General features: G+C 40.0%; 3 protein-coding genes across 6 annotated transcripts; 1 reads left to right on the forward strand and 2 right to left on the reverse strand.

Moving 5' to 3' along the window:
* Nucleotides 1–97: 97 nt before the first annotated feature.
* Nucleotides 98–3,964, reverse strand: afmid (arylformamidase). 4 transcript variants are annotated; one of them, XM_061769842.1, is made up of 12 exons: nt 3,813–3,964; nt 3,447–3,537; nt 2,597–2,701; nt 2,477–2,525; nt 1,941–2,026; nt 1,549–1,621; nt 1,366–1,463; nt 1,212–1,290; nt 842–977; nt 667–771; nt 407–426; nt 98–331 (listed from the first exon to the last, which is right to left on the reverse strand). In XM_061769842.1, exons 1-12 carry the CDS (start codon nt 3,840–3,842, stop codon nt 322–324), a joined length of 882 nt encoding a protein of 293 aa, XP_061625826.1. In that variant the 5' UTR covers nt 3,843–3,964; the 3' UTR covers nt 98–321. The 4 variants fall into 4 exon arrangements, with proteins under 4 accessions (XP_061625826.1, XP_061625825.1, XP_061625828.1 ...); XM_061769841.1 differs by lacking the exon at nt 407–426 and having other exon boundaries at nt 3,813–3,963; XM_061769844.1 differs by lacking the exon at nt 407–426 and having other exon boundaries at nt 3,447–3,644; nt 3,813–3,950.
* A 1,246-nt stretch (nt 3,965–5,210) lies between these two features.
* tk1 (thymidine kinase 1, soluble) lies at nt 5,211–9,538 on the forward strand. Its single transcript, XM_061769856.1, has 7 exons — nt 5,211–5,408; nt 5,545–5,576; nt 6,169–6,282; nt 7,986–8,079; nt 8,349–8,438; nt 8,636–8,755; nt 8,873–9,538. The coding sequence occupies exons 1-7, from the start codon at nt 5,343–5,345 to the stop codon at nt 9,050–9,052; spliced, it is 696 nt and encodes a 231-aa protein (XP_061625840.1). The 5' UTR covers nt 5,211–5,342; the 3' UTR covers nt 9,053–9,538.
* Nucleotides 9,539–10,053: 515 nt separating this feature from the next.
* Nucleotides 10,054–22,178, reverse strand: syngr2b (synaptogyrin 2b). The gene is made up of 4 exons (XM_061769855.1): nt 22,026–22,178; nt 15,075–15,312; nt 11,785–11,921; nt 10,054–10,818 (listed from the first exon to the last, which is right to left on the reverse strand). The coding sequence occupies exons 1-4, from the start codon at nt 22,116–22,118 to the stop codon at nt 10,582–10,584; spliced, it is 705 nt and encodes a 234-aa protein (XP_061625839.1). The 5' UTR covers nt 22,119–22,178; the 3' UTR covers nt 10,054–10,581.
* Nucleotides 22,179–22,650: the final 472 nt, after the last annotated feature.

Here is a 22,650-nt window from a genome sequence, read left to right on the forward strand (position 1 = left end):
TCTCAAGTGCCGTTGCAAACAAAATTTGAATGTGAACCAAAACTATGAACTGTGTTCTGAGCACACAACAAAAGAATAAAATGTCACAGCATACAAATGACCATGAATCAAATGTATTTGCCCAGGTTACCCCATGGGAAACAATATTGTAATGCAATTTCAACACACAAAAAAAGCAGAAACTACAGTGAATATGTGTACAAGTTCAACTTGATGATGGGACTAAATGATCATCTTCATCACAGAGGATGGGTGCATGACAGGTCTCCTCAGAGGTATAGTGATAGATGACACTTCCACCTCAGCTCTTCCCCATCATCTTCAACAGGAGCTGCAGATATATATATAATTTATAACAGTAAACATTCAGAACACATTTTCTTTATACGTTCTAAAGATTTGTTACCGAGTTCTCCACTGGGTTGACTAAAGGGAAATAAAAAAAACAACTATTATGTTTTACAACGATGCCTCCAAAGAAGCTATGGTCATATACACAGAACAGCGCTGAATTTCAAGCTTTTTCTCTTTGGTTGTGTGTTTGTCTACTAAAAATCGATATTAGCTAGTTTCTCCAGTAATTGGGAATTCATGATTCGAAACCCAAGTTATTGTTATTATAACTATTGAACTATTATTTGTTAATGTAACGGTTGACTGTACTACCTTTGTAAGGTGATAATCCCCATCAATCAGCTGCTCTATGATACTGAAATGGTCGGTGTTCGGCACATCCTCCAAGGTCACATTGAGCCCAGTTGCCTTCAGAGTCTTTAAGGGACAAAATTAATCTTCATAAAAAGCAAAATCAGGCATGAATAATGAATGACTGACTACTGACATTGTAGTAATCCTCTGACTGCTTGCGAAACTCCGGTGAGTCGTTCTCAGCGACAGCCACGACAATTAGGCAGCTGGAGGAGGAGAGCTTGAGCTGAGGGATCAATTTGCTGGGGCTGTTTCTTATGGCCACTTCCCTGCCAAACAAAACAAAACAAAAAAAGACATTTCTCACATTATCATACCTTCGCCATGTTTGACACATGGTGTGGTATGCTAACAAATAAAAACATTGCATTCGTGGCAAACACAAATCCAAAGAAACCAAAATGAACAATCACCCAAAAGATAAAGCACTCACAATAATGTTTTGAGACTAGGCCAAGACCCAAGTGGCTAGCTGAGTGGCAGGCGGCCATCGATATACTCACTCCGTCATCTTCAAAGGCTTGTTAACGTAGGTAGACAGGATGGGCAAGAGGTCATAGATACCACTGACAAGAAAAGCACCTAAAGAATAATAAACCAGTCGTCAGAATTTGTTTCATTCTTTATTACAAAGACAGACACTCAGCACAAGCTCACCTTTGATTTGAGGCATGCTGCTATACTGCGACCAGTCAGTGGAAAGGATCATTGCAGCAAGGTGAGCGCCGGCAGAGTGGCCACACAGGTACAGACCGCTATAAAGAGCCATATCATGTGATTGAAAAGTATCACATCGTATTTCTGACGATAACTGCGAAAGACGGTGAGTGCGCGGGGTACTTGATGTGAGAATACTGCTGGACGACAGACACCACACTCCTGCGCACTTGAGAGACCATCAGGTCCATATTACCTAAGACAAGAGACATCTTCACACACAATCCTGCTTCTCTCATAGGCTAGATTTACACTGCACGCTGAAGCGGCCATCTCTGATATAATGCCTATACCCGATTTATTTGAGTGTCTTTCCATGTACATTTCAAGTGACGCATCGCCAATCTGGCTGTTTACATACACGGAACCCATGAAACTAATTGTGTGCATGTGCTGATACCTATTTATGCTGCCATGACGCATACCTGAATCGTGTGACTTGGAAGCAGAAATTGTTTCACTTGAACCATACAGTGTAAATCCAGCCATGGATAACCATCAGGAATGGACTCTACCTCTGGGGGCGACGTCGTAGCCAACCGCCACCACTACTACACCTTTATCAATGAGGGGGACTGCCATAAATCCTGACTCCTCCTTACTGTAGGAGCATAATGCATCGGCATGGAAAAACTGAACAACAAAAAAACAATTCATCCATTTTTACAGTGCTTGTTCTCATAAGCGTAACAGCTGAGCTGCAGAAAATCACACCTGACTGACAAACCCTGGCCTGGTTGCCAGGCAATCACGAGGCACATATAGACAAACAACCATTCATACTCACATTCACACCTGTGGACAATTTAGAGTTTTCAGTTAAATTTTTGGAATGTGGGAAGAAGACAGATTACCTGCAAAAAAGAAGAAAAAAAACAACGCAAGCACAGAGAGAACATGAATCCTTCACAAAAGAGTGCCTGAACTGAGTTTGGAATCCACGACTTTCAACTGTGAGGCAAACATACTAATGACAAGCCCACTGCGCGGTCGAAAAACAAACAACAAAAATTCAACTTGTAATGGGATTCTGACAAGCAAAACATCATACCTGAGAAACTGCCAGTATCCTCCGTGAAAGTAAATAACAAGAGGTACATCTGAAAAACCGGAAGTAGCGTCATCGACACTCACTGGACACCACGTTAGCGAGTCATGACCTGCTACACACCGAGAGAGTTGGTAGTGGGGATGTAGGCGTCCAGTCTTTCTCCTTCACCTTCTCCATAGGGCACATTGAGTAGAGTTTGAGCCAGACCGCGTGCACGGTCTGTACCTGCATGTGAAGACACAATGACAGATAGGATCCCCTTATGCATTTCATTCATTTAAATTGTTGAGCATTTAATCATGTCTACGACCAATAGCACGTCGCCATAGCGAGGTTTTAAACAGGATGCTCTCAGAGAGAAGCGGCCACTGATCTTAAGAGCGCCACTAAGTGCAGGTTGCGACAGTGATACAGAGAGACTGGAAGTGTCACAGAAAGGTATAGGTGTCGATTCATGGATCAAACACCAACATGAATTTTGCAATGCAGCTTCTCGCAAGAGAAAGCAGAAAGTTGTGCAAAAAGTACTGAAACATTGACCACTTGGAACATATGCATTCAAAAGTTTTATCGGTCTATAAAGGTTATATAGTGCATTTGAGGTTCATCCTGAAATTTCACATTAAAGTCCAATAGCCCTCATTTTTTGTAACATACACATACATTTTCATAAATGTATACATTATTTTCATATACTTATATGTATAGTTATCATTAATGTGATGTAAATCAGGGTGAATTATACCGGATGGCAGTACTTCAGATTACAGCCACCTGCCACTCTAAACGGCATGACGGGAGTGAATAATATTAATCGTAAATATTATGACGATCGTGTATATTTGCCAGGGTTTTCAAATGAATTACAGTGTTAGGCCCGTCTCTTCCGTGGCTCGTCTCAACAGGTTTTCTGTGCACAGTATCTGCTATGTGCCACGGTTAAGTAGCACAACTGGAACAAGCGACCGACCTTCCTTTAAAGCCTTGACGTGGGCCTTGATCACGTCGTCCGCCGCCATCCTGTGCGACCAGCGGCTGGGTGAATACTGCCTCTCGAGCTCCTGGTTACACATGCAGCAGCAGCGGTTCAGTCTGCCGGCGAGTCGAGCCCAGCCGGCCCGCCATGAAGCAGCACAAGGCGTCCGCTGTCACTTCGCGGACTAATACACTAAACAGGGAATACAGCGCCCCCCTCTGATACGGTGTAGGCATCCGCCATTTTGCTCAGGTATTAATCACGTTTTATTGTACTAGCTTGTACTAACGTGACAAGTTGACACCCATGTTTGTCTTTGGCCAAATATAATAACAAACTACATAAATTCTATTATCTTACGTCTTTCGTCATGGCAGTCCAGGATAACATTTTCTATCTCTTGAAGCAAGTCTGTCGAAACTCTTGATTGACGACCAAAGCAACTGAACAGCAGTGGCGAGAACTCTTTCGGACTTTAGACCCATGGCTCCCTTTTGAAGAGCAAAGGCGACGTTACTAATCGATACTCTTCAACTTTAGAAATCGGATTTCAATAACCCGGAGGAGTGGTGCTGACAAATTGATAAGATAAATATCACAAATAAAGTTAGTGTAGTTCATGTGACCTACATTTTGGGTTCTGAGTCTTGACCATATAGATTTGTCAATGGAAAATATACTCTTTAATAATTCGAACCCCTTCAGTTTTGTTTACATTTGAACTCCGTTGTCGGTAGCAGCACATATTTCATTCATGATTTTTTGGGGGGACAAAATAACCAAATGTTTTGTACATCTCACAATAAATAAATTATGTTCATGTTATTTTATTTTAGTGTTCATAATGAGATCGAACAGTGGTGCACAATAATACAATGCTTTACGTTATTTGTGTCATTATGTTGTGGGTCTGTCCTGGTTGACACGCCTCTGCAACATCGCGTGGACTTCGGGGACAGTGCCTCTGGATTGGCAGACTGGGGTGGTGGTGGTGGGCCGGAGGGTGTGTTCCAACCGGAGAGTGTGTTCCAACTACAGGGGGATCACGCTCCTCAGCCTCCCTGGTAACCCATACTAAACCACCTTAAGCCCCAACCATAGCCCTAGACCGAACCATAACAATCTTCTTTGTTTTTATTTCGTACAAATAATATGATACGTATTTGGGATGGTCATCTCAAGCCTGCCCTTTCCGCGACGCTGAAGCCAATCATGTTGCAGAGGGGCGTGTCCTGCCTGGAAACTATGTGGAAATCCTAATAAGGCGTCTGGCGTGCCTGTGGACTCACAGGACTGGTCCGTCCCAGAGGTCGCGCCTTCGAGTGGCCTGGCGGACTTCCGTTGTATGGCAGCATTTCTCTCACAGTTTTGGTATTTTCGTGTTTTTTTCTTCAAATGTATTTTTTTTTTTGCGTGTCTAGCATTTTTTTGCAGTTGTTTTTTTTTGATTGCAGAATTTTTATTTTCCATTTTTTTTTTTTTTTTTGCGTCAGTCATGCATTTACAGCATTTGGCCGTTGGCAGCGCTTTTGCCACTGTCGGCCACCGTACAAAACAGATATTAAATATTATTGACAGTAAAATTTAAATTTACTTTTTACTGTCGTAGAAATTCCTTTCCGAGTCTGTACTTTTTACTTTTATCAAATTAGGAGTTGAATCAGTATTTGTGGCACCGCTGCAGCCCTCATTGGCTAGAAATGGTCATGTGACCATTCAGCACCACTGCCAATTGGTTGAATTCTTTGAAATTTAAAGGAGCGCGCGCGTTCCTTCAGTGTATGATTTGTTTCAGAGCAGTTGTTATCGTGAGCTCTTTTGGTCAACTCTCTATTTTTTGTTTGCTTATTTGTTTTTGAGAGATTGGTTCTTCTTTTGGTCCTTGAACAAATGGACTGTGTGGATTTTCCTAAAGTTTTTCAAAATTCCCCGAGGACAGCCGAGGGGCAAATCCAGGTTTGTCGTAGCCGCAATGTCTTCGTTTTCATCAAAACGAGATGAAATGTTATTAATGTAATCCTGTTTACACGTTTGTGGCAACAATAAAGTCGCACGTTGTATTCCGTAACTTTGTTTGTTATGTTTTTCACAGGTTATATTTGGGCCGATGTTTTCAGGCAAAAGGTAATTTTATACAGTATGTTTCCTATGACATCCTATGAGTTACTAGCTCGCTTGGTGAATGGTTTTCAACTTTTACATCTGTCCCGCCAATTCACGTCACTGAACTGCTTTCCCGCTCTTTCACCCAAATGTATTGTGGCAGTGGTTCAGTTTACACCAACACGAAAAAAATCGATAGCTCTCCGTGTTGACACCATAATGACCAAAATAAATTACAGTAACGTTGTAGGATCAAGTGTTCTGCAAAAAAAAATGTAAAAAAGTAAAATAACTACTTAAATATGTTTAAAATCAAACAGTTTTTTTTAAAGGTGAAATGCAAATGTATATTACTGTACCATAATGTTATATACAACTGCACTGTAAATGTACTGAACTTGAAAAGTAAAAAATATACTACACGAGATTAAAATAAAGTATTTGATCGTATTGGATGTTTTAGATTTTATTAGTATTTTTAAGTTGGTGACTATTTCGCATACCACACTTTGAGAATCACTGCACTATGCATGTGGACACGCACAGTGCATGATAATGCAGTTTTGTCTGTGCAACTTGCATTCATTACCTAACTAATATGTGATTTTTGCAGCACTGAATTGATGCGAAGGGTGCGTCGTTTCCAAATAGCCCAGTACTGCTGTTTGGTGATCAAATACGCCAAAGATACACGCTACTCCGACATAGGCATGGCCACACATGATCAGTAAGTGAGCTGCTATTGTTAATGTGATTTGTCTTGTACCGGCATTACCAGATAACTAGCAACCCTTTATTGCTCAGTGACTGTTTTTTTTGTCAATGTCTTTATGTCTCCAAAGTGTTCTCTGTCAATTGACTGTCTGTTGTCGTACTAGAGCGGCTCCAACTACCGGAGACAAATTCCTTGTGTTTTTTGGACATACTTGGCAAATAAAGATCATTCTGATTCTGAAAACAGTTGTTTGCATTTGCAGCATCAGTTTGTACTGTAGTGTTTTCTGCCATTTTCATCTATGAAAGCTGACATCTAGTGGCCTTTTGTCTGTTTCATTGCTAGTGCCCTACATGCAGGGCATATAGACATGTTTGAACCCCCGTTTACCGCGGGGATATGTTCCAGACCCACCTGCAATAGGTGGAAAAAATGTGATATAGAGAGACCATACAAGATTTAAAAAAAAAAAATTAAATGTATGTCGTTTTATCCCTCACATACGATTGAAACGCATTGTCACTGTCAAGAAATTAGAGACTATTGTATAACATAGCTTTGAGGAAACAAAAAGTAGACTCTCTTGCACAGCTATCCAAAGAAGAGGCAGAATGTGCTTGCGCCAAGTTGTTTGACACTCCCACTGTAAAGTTGACACATAAAGAGCATTAAACATTGTATATTTTAATACCAAATTGGTCCACCAAAGCATAACATTTCTTAAATTGTCATTTTGTCACACCGAGCAACGCACCCAAAAATGACCGAACTGGACAATCGCAAAAAAATACAATTTGCTACTCGCATGCACACATCGGGCGGTTGGCCCCCCCACATATACCAACTTGCTGCAATCGAAAAACTGCGACCCCACGTTGATTGTATAGGAAAACGTGATGCAGCAGGTTATTTTTTTATTGAAATACATAAATGTTAAATTATACATAATACATACAGTAAAATATAATTGTAAAACACAATAAGTGTATTTATCGTCATGAAGAAAACATGAGACCATCCTTGTTTCTTCAATTTCTTCTTCATTTTAATGCCTAGTACCACTAAATGTATATTACCTAAAAATACAATGAACACAACAAAAATCCAGCTGAATCCCTAATACGCTGTCTTATTATGGTGTGTTAGTTGTATTTTTATTTTTCTCTTTGTTTCAAATGTTTATAAGCTGTTTTTTCCGCTTTGTTTTTAAATACTTTTAATCACGTAAAGCACATTGAGCAACATTGTGTATGAAATACGCTATATAAATAAATTTGCTTTGCTTATTTGACATGCTTGAGCTTAATTGCATTTCCAGTGATCAAGAAAACCATGGAAATGGGTAGATATTCTTTCTTAAATTTAACTCATGACCTATTTTTGTTGTCATCCTTATTTGTCCAAACAAATGTACCTTTAGTTGTACCAGGCATTAAAAAATGACAAACAAAGCATACAACAATACTAGGAGGCATATATTCTCTCTGTCTGATGGAGCTACAAATATCACTGCAGCTTAGTTGGGGACCTTCTCTACCTCTTTTTTTTGTTCTTAATTCCGCTGCTTCTACATCCAGTTGAGCTCACTGCTGCCCGGTATGCCATCATATGGTGGGGGTTCACTGTAGTTTGACAATGCTTAATTTAACTTAACATGTTTGAGGGGAGTTTACATCATACAAAGAATTAACTTGACCTTGCTGTTTGTCCCTTAGGAGCACAATGAAGGCTGTACCCGCAAAATGTCTGAGAGATGTGCGGTCATTAGCACTGCAAGCCTGTGTCATTGGAATTGATGAAGGGCAGTTTGTAAGTGTACATGTTATTTTTTCCTGTACTTTTCTTGGACTAAACAAGGAGTAATAGTAGATAGTAAAGGATATAAAATAACTATTGAAGAATAATCTCATTGCAGCATTATGTTACTTAAATGTTTTTGTAATACAATTGGGACCACAATGGTGCAGCGTAAGAGTGGAGTGTAATATGTTCTGAATGGAAACAACTTTACACCATCTGTACATGGACTGGTATGGCTGTCTACTAATAAACTCTTGTGCCTCTTTGTATCACTGCAGTTTCCAGACACTGTGGAGTTTTGTGAGGAGATGGCCAATTTGGGCAAGACTCTTATTGTCGCTGCCTTGGATGGGACCTTCCAGAGAAAGGTGACTTTATTTCCTGACAAATGCACATCATTGTGTAGTGACAGAGCAAGAATGTGTTTTGACACATAAAACTGTCAAGAGGGAGGAAAAAGTTTTCAAATGCTCTCATTGTTCCTCACAAAGACATCTCTGTTGTTTCCAGTGGTCATACCTGCATTTTTTTTAAGTGTCGACTACTCTCTTGTGCATTTATGTAGCCCTTCGGAAACATTCTGAGTCTTGTCCCTCTTGCGGAAAGCGTGGTGAAGCTTCACGCAGTTTGCATGCAGTGTTACAAAGAAGCGGCCTATACAAAGAGGATTGGAGCGGAGAAGGAGGTGAGCGTACACATTAGAAAATAAGTTCACAGTAACCCCTTTAAAAAGATGGCTGACAAATGAGTTTTTTCCTTTGGTTTATTTTGTATTAACCATCGCATTTCCTCTTGTACATAGGTGGAAGTGATCGGCGGAGCTGACAAATATCAAGCAGTTTGTCGAAAGTGTTACGGAGCGCTGATAGCGACCAAAGAAAACCAACCTCCCCTCAGGGATCAAACTCCTCAACATGCACTGAATGGAAAACTTGTGGACTCTGGAATTCCCAGGAAACATTTCTCTTCCCTCCACCTCTGAACACACACAAACAGTTGCTCAAGTATGGAGGTCCAGAATTGAGCTGTTGTGTGTAAAGCAAAGTCTCATTGCTTTACACACAATTCCAATATAACTAATGAACTCCCACTCTCCTAAATTCTGACATGTCCAATGGTGGGTGCAGCTATGTTTGCTAGAATGTGTAAAATGGCAAATCAGCGTTTTCATAATTATTAAGGTTTTATTTCTCCGTCAGATGTAATCCCAACACATAATGAGATTTAACTCCAGGCAAACCCAAATAGGGAGGTTGCAAAAAGAATAATGAATTAGCAAGAGGCACAAATCGAAGTATGTGCATATGTACTTAAGGGGTTTCTGTATAAATAATGTCCATTAAACCACCAAAAAGGCAGAGTTGTTTGGAACAAAAACATAACTTTGGAAGCTTAAACTAAACAGACATTTTAACAAAAGTAACCTGCAAGCTAAACTTTTTTTTTTTTTTTTTTTAATAAAAACAAACAAATATGAAGTGCTTATCGTAGTGATTACATTGATATAACCAGCACTGTAAAAGTAATACTATTATATCTGAACGGACCCTAAATACATTTCCCATGTCAGAATTTAGGAGAGTGGGAGTTCATTAGTTACATTGGAATTGTGTGTTGAGCAATGAGACTTTGCTTTACACACAACGGTAACTGTTACTTGACACCGAGAAGGCTCCGAGTCACACCTTGTCGAGTGTACAGTAGTCTCGATGAGTTCACAGGAAGAGTCGGGATGTTCTTTGCTCCAAAAGCACTCCTCTTGTTAAGAGTTCAACGTGTGCATCGTTCACCTTCACTATCTTAATATAAACCAAGTTTAAAGGGCACCCGTATAAACGATCACACAACTGTTGTTTTTTTGTGGCGAACATCTGCTATTTTAAAAATGACCCTAAAACTTTCTCAAAAAAGTTTTATGATGACTAATTTAACTGCACAAGCTCAACACAAAACAATAACCAGAAGAAACATTTTCCACCAGTATTGCCACAACTAATTTTACTTAATAAAAAAATTGTTGTTTGTTTATGGCCAATAAAGGTGATTCATTAAAGATGAAAATAAGTTCACAGCAATTGAAATTGCAACAGTTTCACCAAGAAATCTGTACAAATGCAAGAGAAACAGTGTTGATCTCAACAGTAATTGGCAGTGTCAGAATTACTCGAACATCCTGTGTACAATCTATTTGCCTATTAGCCTGCTTGAGGTAAGTGTTATGTCATAGCACAGAGGTCAGCTGATCCAAAGATCACATCGAATGTCAGTGCTCAGTCTGCTGTCAAGATCTGATCACAGACCACAGAGCCTTGACCCCATGCAGTAATCTGCGGTCCCCCTCTTCTATTAACTTGCATGCAGTTCTTTCACTTTACAGTTTTACCAATTACAGAAGTGTTAAATCCGAAGATAAGCCATAACATGAATGGCAACACGGCTCCCTGACATGCTGGATCTGCTCCTCACAAACAGCCAGGAGCCCTGCCTGTGGCCATACCAGTGTCCTTGGCATCAGTAATTAGGCGGTTGATAGCCGGGCGTCGGCTGCAGGTTTGGAGTGAAGGCAGGCTGCTGGCTCAAGTCTGGTATGCTGGGATAGGCGCTATAAGTGGTGGGGGTGTATGGCGTGGGGGCGTAGGTTGGTGGGTAAGGCGTGTGCTTGTCGGCAGGCTGCTCAGTATAGGTTGGGATGGTGTTGCCGTCACCGCCTCTACGGAAACGACCCAAGGCGAGGTAGGTTAGGATTCCCTGCATAATTAAATAAAATCATTAGTTCTTACTGTGCACATTTAAAATCATGGCACACTTGTTTTTGCAATGCCTTAGGGTGAGGTTGATTTGGCTTTGTCATGTCAATTTCCTCACCCCCTGTTATATATATATATATCTTGTTTTTATTTCACACAGCAGTTGCTTATTAAAATAACATTAAAAATAAAACATTAAAGCTATTCACCTACAGTCTAAAAAGGCTTTTATTTAGCCTACTTCAGGTAATAACTAATGCTATTTATTAGTGTCAGACTAGCTACACAACATTACAATATGATTATCTGCCACATCTGGGAAAGGCAACGGGCATAGAGTAGCCTACTTACATTGATAGTTTTTCGAAAGAAAAAAAAAAGATTGTTTTTTTCTTTCTTTATTGAAATGAAATCACCCACCCTACCAATTCCTCTTTCTGTCTGGCTGGGGAGTAAAGAGTCATGTCTGATAGTGTGTTGATTTCGACTGAAAATTGGAACTCTGACCTCAAAACAACATAACCCCAAATGACGGCTCCTGGCACGTCCCAGCTTGGAAATGAATTATTGTGTGCTACAGTTTGAGATAACATTTCACAAGTTTTAACATGCGCATATTAACTTCTATAGCATATGCCTTACGAAAGCTTTCATTTTCACCATTTACTCCATTCAAACACCCTTTTTAAAAATGTATGATAATTGTGGAAAAAATAGAATAACACTTTGGCAGAATCCTCAAGTTTGTAAAATCACTTCCTAGAAAACATCCAGGCATAATGCTGCATGGCTCTTTAATTTTACAAGATTTCTCAAACAGTTCGAGTATCTAACAGAGTTAATAGATTTTTGCTCTCAGTTTATTTTCAACATTTTATATTGGTTAATGCGTAAAAATAACATGACGTAGGGACAGACCAATAGTATCGATTTGTGACAAAATATAAAATTAACCATATTTACTTACCCAGGTAGCAATGGAGAAGAATGAAAAGGCCACCGTTGCACGTGCAGCGTCCTGGGGCACTGCGCTGACATCATGTGTGCGACCCCATTGACTGGCCAACAAGCAGAAGCAAACAAACCACAGAAAGGTCCATGCCCCTAATACAAATACAGACACATATATAGTCACCGCATGACAAAATCAAACATTCCACCTTGAAATCACTGATATGTAAAGGCATTAATTAGGGCTTCACGATATTGGAAAAAATGACATTGTGATTTTCTTTAACCCCGTGATATTTATTGTGATGTTAAAAAATACAGGATAACATACACATAATGTAAAAACCAGCACAGATTTCTCTTTTTCCCCTCTCTAGAAAAACTATGCTCAGTAGAGCACAAATGTACAGTGGCCGACAGGGGCAAATGCGCTGCAGATGGCCATATATGATGTATAGCATGAATGACACACGACGAAAAACACAAGCACATAAAACAACTGCAAAAGAAAAACACTGCAAGATAAAATAAAAAAAAATTCAATCACAGAAAACCGCAAAAGAAAAAGTCTTCTTTGTTTCGTTTCGGCTTGTCCCCGTTAGGGGTCGCCACATCGTGTCATCCTTTTCCATGTAAGCCTATCTCCTGCATCCTCCTGTCTTACACCAACTGCCCTCATGTCTTCTCTCACCACATCTATTCACCACCTCTCAGCTCTCTTGCCTAGCAGCTCCATCCTCATCATGAAGCTCCGTCCTCATCATCCTTCAAACACTATATCTCACTTTCTCCCCTCTGGACGTGTCCAAACCATCAAAGTCTGCTCTCTCTAACTTTGTCCCCAAAACATCTAACCCTTGCTGTCCCTCTAATGAGCTCATTTATAATCCTATCCAACGTGCTCACTCCTACAGAGAACCTCATCTTCGTTTCCGCCACCTCCAGCTCTGCTTCCTGTTGTCTCTTCAGTGCCACTGTCTCACCACTGTTTTATAAACTTTGCCCTTCATCCTAGCAGAGACTCTTCTGTCACATACTGTATCACACCTGAGACCTTCCTCCACCTGTTCCAACCTGCTTGTACCCGTTTCTTGACTTCCTTACCATACCTACAATTGCTCTGGACTGATGACCCCAAGTATTTAAAGTGGGCTTTTCCACCTCTACCTTTGCCCTACGTCACATCTCAATGCATTCCTTTCACCTCTCCTCGGTCCTTTCAGTGTCATACACACATAAACAAAGCAGACAACAATACTAGGAGGCATATATTCTCTCTGTCTGATGGAGCAACAAATATCACTGCAGCTTAGTTGGGGACCTTCTATACCTCTTTCTTCATATGGTTTCCTGTACTGTGAGGTTCCACCACAGTGTCTCCTTCTCTCCTTTCCTGCCAGAAGAAACACCAAGTACTCTCCTGCCTGTCTCTCTGATCACCTTGGCTGTAGTGGTCCAGTCTTCTGGAAGCTCTTCCTGTCCACCGACAGCCTGTCTCACTCACCTCTTCCCGAAAAGCCGCACAAGACTCTTCTTTCTCAGCTTCCACCACATGGTTCTCTGCTCTGCCTTTGTCTTCTTAAACTTACTCCCCACCACCAGAGTCATCTTACACACCACCCTCCTATGCTGTCTAGCCACATTCTCCCCTACAGTCAGTAACCTCCTTCAGATTACAACGTCTGCACAAGATGTAATCCACCTGCGTGCTTCTACCTCCACGCTCTTGTAGGTCACCTTATGTTCCTGCCTCTTCTGGAAAAAAAGTGTTCTCTCCAGCCATTTCCATCCTTTTTGCAAAGTCTACCACCATCTGTCCCTCCAAGTTCCTTTCTTGGATGCCAAACTTACCCATCAGTTCTTCATCACCCCCGTTTCCTTCACCAACATGTCGATTACAATCTACACAAATCACGACTCACTCTCTGTCTGGGATGCTCAGAACTACTTTGTTTAGCTCCTTCCAGAATTACTCTTACACCCTGGGTCACATCCTACCTGTGGGGACATAGCCGCTAATCACATTACACATAACACCCTCAATTTCAAGTTTCAGTCTCATCACTCGATCTGATACTCTTTTCACCTCCGAGACATTCTTAGCTAACGTTTCCTATAAAATAACCCCTACTCCATTTCTCTTCCCATCTACACCATGGTAAAACAATTTGAACCCCTGCAGATTGCTACAGATGTGATTTGCTGGTCAAAGATGACTATAACAAGTTTTGTTCTGACTGACCAATCAGAGGATGGAAAAATGCTGATGCCCTCTGAGGATGATTGCTAAAATAGTTGAATTTAGATCAGCCAGCCCTACTGATTCTAATGGGCGTGGGCATTTTAGATGGTCATGGCAGCAAATAAAGGCTGAAATCTGATTGGGTAAATAAATAAATCCACAAACACATAGTGAAAGCAGTGAAACCAAGAAAAATGCTACGACATGATGAGAATAGACTGTTAAGGAATATACAATACAAATTTTATGGAACAAATTTTAGAATTTAGGTTGTAAATATAGGTCCATGCTTCTGATAGTGTTGAGGCAAGCAGAGAAGCCAATGCTAGCTCTGACCTCCCACCACTGGTAAAAACAGTAGAGGATGTCTTCCATGATGAAATAATTTGAAGTGACCACAAGGTTCACAGTACTACTACTTTGTTTCCGTAAAGAATATCTAACAGACACACAGTCATGTCCAGCTGATGAATTTAAAGATAATCTGTGAGGTCATCCTCGCCCTCTGCCATGCACACTCATCATCATCCGCTGCCCGATTACAACAATGAATAATACGTTATGTGATGCAAGGATAACAATGAGTGGTTTGTCTCGCGTTGTGGGAAACTAAAGCTCTCTGTATGAGACGGGGTGTCAAGGGAGTAGTGGGGCAGTGGTAAATCTGCAAAAACAAATGATCACTGGCAGCTTCCAGCATCTCCCAATACCACCACAATTGTGAAGCAAAAAGTATCAGTGATTGATTATATATTCTTCTTTTCCTCTCGCATATATATATACATATATACACATACATATATATACATACACACACATATATATATATATATATCTACCAGTTATCATACCACAGTAATAAAGAAGATATATCATCCTGTGTGCATGGTCTGATTACAATTTGTGCAGCAACAAAATTGATGTTGAAGCAAATACAGTACAATCAATATACACATCTTTTGGGTAGATTCATTAATATGAGCAACCATTCAAATCAATAAATCAAGAGCAAAAAAGAAACAATTTTTTTTTTTTTTACAAAGCCGTTAAAAAAAAGTTCTCACCAGAGAATCCCAGGTCTGCCATCACAGCATATTTCCTTTGCTGTGCATTGCTCATAAAAGGCATGTAAACATCCAAAAGCAGGAAGCACACACAGGCGAGGAAAGCAATCACGCCGATGCCGACAGCGTAGTGACATGCCGAGTCGTTCTGGTTGAAGATGCACTTCGGCTCAGCACTGTGGACAGGGTTGATGTATCCCTCTGTGGTGATGCAGCCGAAAACCACAATGGCAAATAGCTACAGTGAGACAAGGAAACAAGACAAGTTAGAAAATACATGGAACAAATGTTTTTCTTTTCAACCAAAATAGACAAACCTGTCTTAGTTACCACATGATGCTTGCTTGTAATGTTTACCCATTACTTATAATGTTTACCCATTGACTCCTGTAATTTCTCATGTCTAATGTGCACCCATGTATAATACGCACCCCCAAAGTTGACCTAAAAATTCTGGAAAACCCTTCAACCTATGTATCATGCATTTTTACAAAGCATGATTTTGCTTCTACCTATATGATCAAAACATGAAGTATTATCTGTATTTTGTTAATTTTTTTCAAAGAATTATTCTGAAGTTGAGCACTTTATTTGAACACAATACTAATCTTTTTATTTACTTGCTCTTATTTTGAAATTCACGGTCCTACTTTTATTTAGTAAATGAGAAAACACGGTTGTGCTTAGATGTTTGATTACCCAGGCAGAATTTGTCAAATGGGTACAACTCTTTCAAGAAAACATGAAGGACCAGGCGAAACACATTTGATTTGATTTTAATGGGATTCAAATTAAAACTGTCAAGCATTTCAGAAAAGCATTATCATTAAATAAAACATAACCATAAATAAATTAATGATGGTTGTTGTTCATTCATCAATCGTATTTAAAAAAATATTTCACAAATTCTGCCTGCGTATGTAAATTTATGAGCACAATTGTACATATATATGCAGTCATGTACCCCTGTCATATTGGAATGAAAGTGTAGCCTACACCTTTTCCCTAATCTCTAGGTGACGGTGGCATACTAGAATGAAAGTGTACTACTTTTTCATAACCTCTAGTGGGCGGTGGCATATTGGAATGAAAAGTGCACAGTTTTTTAATAACCTCTATATGGCAGCATACATTTATAAAATGGGAAAGTTTTTCATTTTCCCCTATACCCATGTATAATGCGCACTATTGAAAAAAATTATACATGAGAAATTATGGGACTAACTACTACTTTGCTAACCAGTTTGAAAATTTAACTCAATGTATGAACATGTACCTATTGTTTAGTAAAACTTTGATGAAAGCAAAACAAAAATGCACATATGATACATCCATCCATCCATACATTTTCTGAGCCGCTTATCCTCACAAGGGTCGTGGAGTGCTGGAGCCTATCCCAGCTATCATTGGGCAGAAGGCAGGGGTACACCCTGAACTGGTTGCCAGCCAATCGCAGGGCACATATAAACAAACAACCATTCGCACTCACATTCACACCTACGGGCAATTTTAGAGTCTTCAATTAACCTACCATGGATGTTTTTGGGATGTGGGAGGAAACGGCAGTGCCTGGAGAAAACCCACGCAGGCATGGGGAGAACATGCTAACTCCACACAGGCGGGGCCGCCACATATGATACAATTGATATATATTGATATGAATATGATTTCCCTTCACTGAAACATGTATGCACTGAAACCAGGATGTCTAAATATTTGTTAGCTGCAAGTATCACGTTTGCTGAAATGACATTCAAGGTTCTAGTAGTTGTGTGGTTTTTTTTATTTTGACATTTTCTAACTACAGGCTTGTCTCCTGAGTTTCATGAAAACAGGTCCTCAAGCGCAGAAGAGGCTACAGCATAGCACCTAAATAAAACAGCGATTAACTGCTGTATGCTTCCTGGGGCTATCCCGTGGTCTGTCACTGTCCACACTATTAACCCACCTAACCATGTGGCCTTGTTCTGACTGCTGCTGCAAGCCTTGTGACTCCAGAGACACCAGCAGTTCCCAAATAATGCTCATAATGAGGTCTGAGAAGAGGACAGAGAGGGGGTTTTGGACTAGTGGGGAGGAAGAGACAAAAGATCCAGACAATGAGCTATGGGGTGGAAATATGTGGAATGTTAAAAAGGGCAGGACTGAAGTGATGACAATTCCAAAGTATTAATGGTAACTCAAACTAATTATATGTTGAGGGACAACTTTTTCACCACTGCCATCAACGATAAAAGAAGTACAGCCCTACCTTGACTTATTAGAGCCTCAATTTACCATTTTTTTAAGTTACGAGCCATCGCTTGGTTGATTTTTTTGCTTTGTATTGTGAACCAAAATTTGAGTTAAGACCGAACTTTAGATACGCATCGCTCGATTAATGTTGAGGTATCCTGTATTTACTGCTCTGCATGTAGTTGCTGGCTACAGTAAAGAGATGAAAGTTGAAAGTCTTTTGAGTCATCTCCTGATAACCACACAAAATTGGACACCAATGCTAAATCTATCCATGCAGTCTTCTTTTCTATCCATCCATTTTCTATACCGCTTGTCCTCATTTGGGCCACAGGTAACTGGAGACTCTCCCAAGCCCGGCTGACTTGGAATGGAGGCAAGGTTCAGGTGGATGGGTCGCTACTCAATCACAGGGCCGATATAGAATAACAACTATTCACACTCACATTTACACTCAGGGACAACTTACAGTATAGTCTTCAATTAACCTAGTAAGAAGGATGTTTTTAGGATGTCAAAAGAAACCGAGGACACGGACATTTTTGGAGGCAGGTGTTCAAGCCCCCAAAAAAGGTATCCATCACAAATATTATTCATACTATTAGGAAAAAAAACTCTTTGTGGGGGACCATTTTAATTAAACACAATATGACACAAATTAACAAAATGATATCCCCAAATAAAAAAACAAAACTGAAAGACAAAATAATAACTAATAAACTGACATTATTTACAGTTAGAATTATTGGTGAGGGTGCAGGCATTTAAGAAAAATTCTAGATACCTCCAGAATCCCTTTACAAACCATAACTGCCACTTTGAGGTGATTATCTAGCAGTTACACAGCAATTTAATCGATAAATATAACTCAGAATGTGTCGTCTGCATTTTAAATCTAGCATCTCCCCGTCGTCGGGCATTGTCGCCAATTTTCGGCTGTGACGTAACAAATGGTAACCCTCCGTTCATTTGGCGTTTTTGCACGCACACACACACACACACTCTTTCACGATGTTTTATCGCACTGACCCATAGTAGTGACCACCTCAATGTCTCTTGTGAAGCTGCTAAAAGTAGCTGCTAGCAGCCGTCAAAGTCAGAAACAAACATGTAGGGTTCTGTGTATATAAAATCCTCATCCTGCTCGTATTCCAGAATGTAGCTCCGCATTCAGAGTAACTGCAGTAACTAATGATTGACAAGCATTACATCAGGAACCTTCAGGAGTGCTCAATAAAATCTAATTTTAGCCAATTTCTGGTTGACTTGCTGGAAATTACGTGTATGTATTACAAAACATTAACAATGCAAATAGGAATTTTAACCGACCCCATTAAATGCTTGCACCCTGACTTATAAACAGAGATTAGAATTTGTATTTATATCATGTCACACAAAATGACAGTTCTACTTCCAAGTTTAATGTACATTTTTTCCCCCGATAAATTAGGTAAAAGTCTAAATAAACAAGCCTTTTGGCATCTCCACAGTGCTTTTAAATCATGACAATTTTAGGTTAAATGGAAAATAAGGAACTTCTGTTTGTAAACTCTGTTTACGCTAAGATACAATTACATTCCCTCTTTTTACAATTAAAGGATTAGCATCTATTTTAGTATTTTGGATCTTGGTCACCCAAACAAATAGATGCGGTGACTGGTGCATTGTGGGATGTGCAGGCAGAGCAAACAATGCTCCCAGTATCATAGGTTTATGACTCACTGAAAATAAAAGGAAAATCATCACTAATCAAGTAACCTAGTCGAGGTAGATTTGTGAAAAGTTGTGTGTTGTTGGAGAAACAGATGAGACCAACTGAAAAGGTTCAGTCAGGCAGCGCTATCACCTTACCTGCCAAAAAGCCCCTCTTTGCAAGTGACACAGGCGCGCACGCGGGGACGCATGCACACACAGCTCTAAGCACATTCTGTCCTCACCCACCATGGTGGAGTAACAATTTTAACTTCATGACACAGGTCTGTGATATTCACTACAGAAAGCAAGCCAAGGATAGTTCGTGTTGAAATAAAAGTGCTCTAATCCTACAACCTGCTTCCTTGCATCAGTCAGGGTAACGACAGCATGCAATTTTCAGTTTAATTTTGGACTTTCTATAAATGGGAACTAGACCACAGACTAAAAAAAAAGAGCAACAGATGATCAACAGTGTGACACTTCCCAGAACCCTTCCAGGTAAATGACATAACTGTGCATGATATCTTCTGTTGTGAATGTGAGTGTGAATGGTTGTTTGTATGTGCCTTGCGATTGGCTGGCAACCAGTTCAGGGTGTACCCCGTCTCCTGCCCGATGATAGGCTCCAGCACGCCCGCGACCCTAGTGAGGATAAGCGGCTCTGAAAATGGATGGATGGATATCTTCTGCGCCAGTGGTTCACAACCACTAATCATTAGTGTGCTGTGAGACATCATCAGGTTTCTGGGGAAAATTGTCCAATTTCACTTAATTATCCCAATATTTTTACTTAATTAGTCCAAAAATGTTTTATTTACTACAACTGCATCTGTGTCCATCAATCTAAGCTAGTAACGTATCGTGACAGGCAGAACATTTAAATGCTCTTCCATTTGATGGCAGAAGATACAATTAACTTGTTTGTCCATCTGGCATGTTCAACTAAACTAGGGAAATTATTTAGGTTCAGTTCCACAACTTTATTGATCCTGTTGCGAGGAATTCATTTGCAGCTTTCAGGTCCAAATGCACATTCAGTTTCAACAGACAAACACTAATTAAACAATGTCGTAAAAGACACGGCAAATAGGTTATGGGACCAGTTGCAAGAAATAAATAGCAATGAGGTAAGAGCAATACAACACCAAACAGCAAAACCCTATCATATGAAAAGATGAAAATGAAAGTGATCCATTTGAAAAGAGTGGTACTAGTGTTGAGCAGTCTCATGGGAGAAGGAATGAAAAAGATTGAGTGTCTGTTTGGCCTGATCATGGCCTTATCAGGAGCACACGGGAACACCATAAAGAGGACATCAGGCCAAATTTTTTTGGGGTTGATCATTTTTAGGGCATTTTTAGCCACCTTTTTATCCCAATGAGAGCCCAAGTCTCTCAGCTTGACTCCAATTATCTTGGAAGACACTGTCTTTGGCTTTGAAAAGTGATTTAAAAAAAATACATATACATAAGTGTAAAATGTGTGAATTGAAATGAGATTATCATTGTCCGTCAACAACCGCTTCATACAACAGAGAGCATGTTTGAATGTATGTTTTATGCCATTGTTTTATGATTATGTTGTTTTGTATTGTTTTTGTGACAGTGGTCCCGTAGAAAGCAAATTCCGGCCCTCTTTATTCCACATGTAGGAAAACTTGAGAAACGGCTATCCTATCCTACAGGATCCTATTTTTTGTGACATTTTTGTTTGGTGGTTTGCTGTGGGATCTTTCTAATGTAAAATATGTGGCCTTGCCTCAAAGTTTGGGAAACACATTTCAATTCTTTTAACCAGTGGTGGGAAGCAACAAAGTACAGATACGAGTAGATTTTAAATAGATTTTCCAGGTATTTGGACTTTGAAGAGTTTTCATTTATTTCATTATTTCATTTTACTTTGTCTTCCTACATTTGACAACAGATATCTGTACTTTCTACTCCTTACTTTCTCAAAATAGGCTAATTACTTTTTTACAACCTCCACAGATGATGATAAGATGATGTAAAAAAAAAAAAAAAAGTGAATAGAGAGAGTTGAAGTCAATTGCAGTTGAGATCTTGGGGTCTTATAAAGTGGAAAAAAACAGCTAAAGCAGCGACAGTGATTCCAACGTGAACGAGGAAACGATGACAGCGACAGCTTTGGAGAAGCAAGATATTCCCCATCCACAGCCATATTTAAGAGAATTGTTTGAGGTTGACGGCGACAACAATGATTTGTGGTGACTGTGTTCTTGTGCCAACCTAAAAACCACAAGCTTTTGGTTTAAAAAAAAAAATCATGTCAAGTATTTTTTCAGTTAAATTTAAAATAAAGTCTATGCGAAATATTTCTTGTTACACAACGTGAGCAAACATGTTTTGGTAGCAAAACATTCAAACAATGCAACCAGTAACTGGCTTTTTACTTTTGGACTTAAGCAATAAAGCAAAAGCAAATTTATTTATATCGCGCATTTCATACACAAGGTACACTGTGCTTTACATGATCAAAGCATTCAAAAACAAAAGAAAAAAAGGACATTTTAGAGTCTGTACTCTTTTTTTTCTGTGACTATGTTCAGCAGTTGAATCAGTACTTCGTCTTTTTTTTTTTTTTTACTCAAGTATCTGTACTTCTACTTAAGTAGATTGTGGAATTCTACCACCTCTTTATTTAATCAATGTACAAATACAAAAATAAAATAAGTCAGTTTATACCAAATGTTCCAATTGATACCGTCGAAAGTGAGAATAGGACTGTAAACGCTAATCACAGTTTTGCAACATTTATTGTCTGATTTACAAAAAGTAGGCAGTTTTGTTTTATTCCCCCCCGTCCTTAGGGTGCTGTCAGCCGACAGCTGCATGTAACACGACGCCTCTTTAAGACGTCCGAGCTAGGCTAAGTCGTAAAAAAGCAGACCGTGACGGCTCCGCGGGCGGGTGCACCTGTTGGCGAACCACGCCGACTAGTCTCCCTTCCTTTAGTCAACTTTAGGACCTCACATACTATCTCCCACATCCGAGCTGTACTCACCCAGCTCAGTAGCCGCACAATGGTTTGCGGTTGTCGGACAAACTTTAGAATGTCCAAGCCTCCGTACGCACTCGTGGCCCCGGTCTCCTCCATGTCTCTGTCCTTCGTTCTTTGCCCAAACAACTCCCTCCCGCCCTCCCTCCCTCTGTGTTTAACTTACCCGAGTCGGTTTAACTCGGTGGAGACTCGAGAGAGTCTTTCAGTGTGACGAGCAAAGACCGCCTCCTCATTCCGCCGAGAAGAGGAGTTGTGCGTCGGAGATTTGCCTGAGGGGGGGGGGGGGGAGCGCGTGACGCCTTCCGCCATTTCTCGGAGATTCCTCGACTGTACAATGGTAATACACTTCTTCACGACAACTTACGGGAAACGTTTACTGTTTCAACAAGTAAAACAAGGTGCAGCCTCTGAAAATGTACTTAAGTGCATGAGTAAAAAGTAAAAATGATTTTTTTTAAACTGTCAGTTGCAATACACATGCTGATAACTTGGCAAAACTAGTTGTATGCGATACTGCATATTTTGGGATCGATCCAATACCAAGGAAAAACAGGGCCAGTATCGGGATACTGATACCGATACTTTTTAATACGTAAGGTCGATGCAACATCAAATTGCTAGATCGCAA

Source organism: Phyllopteryx taeniolatus, chromosome 4 (assembly GCF_024500385.1).
Source record: "Phyllopteryx taeniolatus isolate TA_2022b chromosome 4, UOR_Ptae_1.2, whole genome shotgun sequence".
In the NCBI taxonomy this organism is placed as follows: domain Eukaryota; kingdom Metazoa; phylum Chordata; class Actinopteri; order Syngnathiformes; family Syngnathidae; genus Phyllopteryx; species Phyllopteryx taeniolatus.